General features: G+C 58.7%; 1 protein-coding gene across 1 annotated transcript; it reads left to right on the top strand.

Moving 5' to 3' along the window:
* Nucleotides 1-135: 135 nt before the first annotated feature.
* Nucleotides 136-1,067, top strand: H310_09063 (hypothetical protein; the record flags this gene model as incomplete). The annotated part of the gene is made up of 3 exons (XM_008875025.1): nucleotides 136-315; nucleotides 366-569; nucleotides 612-1,067. The coding sequence occupies 3 exons, from the start codon at nucleotides 136-138 to the stop codon at nucleotides 1,065-1,067; spliced, it is 840 nt and encodes a 279-aa protein (XP_008873247.1).
* Between the last annotated feature and the right edge of the window lie 2,512 nt (nucleotides 1,068-3,579).

Genomic DNA, 3,579 nt, shown 5'->3' with positions numbered 1-3,579 from the left:
CTCGAGGTCGGATGGAGGAGGTGCAATTCGTGGACGCTTTGGACGAAGCGTTCGGGATGGGCGGACTTGGCGAAGCAACGTACGAATACGTATGCGACGTCACGAGCGACGTCAAATGTCGTCGACGAAGCCGGCATGCCAGCGCGGGTGTTTGAAGCCAACGCGTGTTTGGCCAAGTTTGGACGAACTCATGACGACTTCGACCTGCATGTCGTGTGGATGTTGAATGCCGTGGCCACGATGACGATGGTGGCCGCTGATGGGCGAGGGTTCACGCGCTACAAAGACCGCATGCGCGAAGGCAATCCAGGTTGTGTGCTCGACGTGGGGCACGTCGACTGTGTGAGGGCGAGACGTTGTTGGAGTACATTACCGTGTTCGTGTACTCGTTGTTGCGACCAAACGCGGGTCGGCAAAAGAATCCGCGTGTGGGATGGCCGACGACTGTGGGGGCCTTGGCCGGGCCTTTGGCTGATTTTGCTTTGACCCGTCGATCGATTTACGGGCGACTATCCGCCGAGCTTGTCGCGCGGATCGCTGTTCGCACAGGAACGCGGCGTGAACGCGAGGTAAGTTGGAGCGGACCTCGGCTTCTGGCAACCATCGCGTAGATGAACCGTCTGCGACGGCTAGCTGTCGTCCGCCCTTCGTCCATTTCGACTGCACCACCCGTGGTGCGGTCGAGTGTAGTGTCAACGACGACGTGGGTGGCGCCGTCGATTTCGCGAGCAGGGGTGGTGGGAGCGTCTCCCCTACCAACGGGAAGGACGCGGAATCTCCCAGAGGATCCGCGGCTGGTTGGGCGGCAAGAGTCGGGTCGGTCGATGGTGCTGGATCGCGACCGTGGGTATGGGGGAATGAAGGCGGAACCTGCTGCGGCGGCGCCGGTGCAAGGCCAACGTCCAATACTGCCGGCGTTTCGGATGGAGCGCGCCCGCCTGAGGGCGGAGGCGATGGAGTGGCGGGAAAACCTGGAAGAGCGTCAGGTGCCAGCGCACATCGTGGCACCGTCGCCTCCGGCCGAAGAGCAGCGTCCGGCGGAAGAAAACGACCAAGGGGAGGGGTAGAGGGCCACAGGAGTGAAGGGCGCGTCGTCTGGCGTCGTAGGAGGTGCAGGTGTGGGCGCATGGTAACGTTTAAGTTTGCCGACGTAAAAGGTCCGGTGCACGTTCCAATCGGGGGGAAGTTCGAGTTGGTAGGAAGTCGAACTCACGGCACCAAGAACGGCAAACGGGCCGTGTCAAGTGGAACGTAGTTTGACATTCGCGCCGGCTCCAGGGGCGCGTGCACGAAAGGCGTGATCGGGTAGGGCCAATTTGTGCAGGAGTACAAGATCGCCGACAGAAAAGGTCGCCAAATTGGAACGACCACGGTGGTCGGATTGCGTCGCCTGCCGCTGCTGAGCGAGCGCGAGGTTGTCCTTGATCTGTTGCAACACGGATTGACGATGGGTAAGGAAGTCCGTCAAGTCCTGGACGGACCGCGCTGGACGGTCGCGGGTGGCGGCGATGGCTTCGATCGCCGGAAAAAGAGCAGGAAGCATATTTCCTCCTGAAACGGGGCTGTCGAGGAGTTGAGGGATACGAGGGTGCTGGAAATGGACAGCATAGTGGGGGGAGACGCCCGTAGAAGCTTGAACGGACGTGTTGTACGCAAAGACGGCGTGGGGAAGGAGCGTGGCCCATGAGGCAGAAGGTTGTCGACAGAGTACGCGCGCAATATATCCTCAAGCGCGCGGTTGGCACGCTCGGTCTGACCATCCGACTCGGGGTGGTCGGTAGTAGACATGGTCAGGTCGGTGCCACAGAGCTCGAACAGAGCCAACCAAAAGTGGGATGTGAAACGGGGATCGCGGTCCGGACTTCCGCAGTCCACCGACTGCGGAAGTCCAAAGCGACAGAAGACATGATCGAAGAAAAGGCGAGCGGCGTCAACGCTGCTGATGGACTCTTTGACAGGGACGGCCACGATGTACTTGGACGTCCTGTCAACGAAAACCATGATACCTGTGTGACCACGAGCGTCACGCGGGAGACCAAACATAAAGTCCATGCTGACCGATGACCAGAGCTCATCGGGAATTGGTAAAGGCTGCAGTGGCGCCTGAGAGGAAGACGCGACCTTGGTGCGTTGGCAAGCGTCGCAACGAGCGACGTAGCGGGCGACAGCTTTGTATTGGCGAGGCCACCAATACGAACGGGACAACGCAGCGTACATCTTGTCGCGGCCGAAATGGCCGCCACTGGGTGAATCATGATACGCGCGCAGTAGGGAGGCACGAATCGCAGAATCCCTAGGGACAACGATGCGCGGAGGCGTGTCCTGGGTGGGCTGGAAGTAAAGTAGGCCATCGCGAACGGAGTAAGGATGGAGTAAGGATGGTGATCGCCGAGGCTTGAGCGGCTCGGGAGTGGTGTGGTCACTAAACACAGCCGAGCAACTTGCGTCGATGGAGTAGGCGGCTCGGATGCGGTCATGGAGATCGGAGTGGAGGAATCCGATCGAGGCAAGGTCCACAGACGAGGAGTAATCTGGACGCCGAGAGAGCGCGTCAGCCAAAACATTGTCCTTTCCCGGTTTGTATTGAACCGATAAATTGTATTCGGCGAAGAAGGAAAGCCAGCCAGCCATGCGGGCTGACTTGTGGGGTGTGTTGACGGCAGTTCGCAACGACGCGTGATCGGTGTATACGACAAAGGGGTCCGCGCCGATGAGGTAGACGCGGAACTTGGTGAGGGCGTATTTGATCGAAAGGAGCTCGAGATCATGAACGGAATACGAGCGCTCGGTGGCATGCAACTGGCGACTTTGAAAGGATATAGGACGCCAGCGACCATCAGCGTTAGGTTGCATCAAGCAACATCCGATGACAAATTGGGAAGCGTCACACACGACGCTGAACGGCTTGGAAACGTCAGGGAGCGCCAAAATTGGGGCGCACTTGATACTAGATTTGAGGACGTCGAAGGCTGATTGACAGTCGCTCGACCAAACCCATGGGGCATCCTTGACTAGCAGCGAAAGAGGGGTTGCGCGATGTCGGCAAAACCACGAGAATACTTGTGGAGGTAAGTAGCCAAGCCAAGCCACCGGCGAAGGTCAGTAACCGAGGAGGGTACTGGCCAGTCGATGATAGTCTTGACTTTGTCGGGGTCAGCCCGACAACTACGAATGCCGACGAGGTCGCCAAGGACAGGGATTTCGTCGACCCCAAACAGACATTTGGAGAGGTTGGCATACAAGCCATTCTCAGGAAGGACGGTGAGAACTGCGCGAGGATGCCGACGGTGAACTTCGACGTCGGTCTAGGTTTCAGATCCGCGACTGTGAATGTAGATGTCGTCGAAATAGGACGGGGCAAAGTCGCGAAGAGGGCGGAACTTGGCCGTCACCATGCGATTGAACGTCGCAGGGGCATTGGATAGGCCTTGGGGCATCACGAGCCGTTCCCAAAGCATTCCGCTTGGTGTCGAGACGGCGGGCTTCGGCAATTCACAAAGGCGCATCAGAATTTGATAAAATCCATCGCGCAGGTCGATGGTCGAGAATATGGTGGATCGACACATGCCGTCGATAATC

The sequence above is a fragment of the Aphanomyces invadans genome, assembly GCF_000520115.1.
Source record: "Aphanomyces invadans strain NJM9701 unplaced genomic scaffold supercont1.19, whole genome shotgun sequence".
Taxonomy (NCBI): Eukaryota; Oomycota; class Saprolegniomycetes; order Saprolegniales; family Verrucalvaceae; genus Aphanomyces; species Aphanomyces invadans.
The sequence above is the reverse complement of the archived record's forward strand: the minus strand, read 5'-3'. Positions and strand labels throughout refer to the sequence as shown.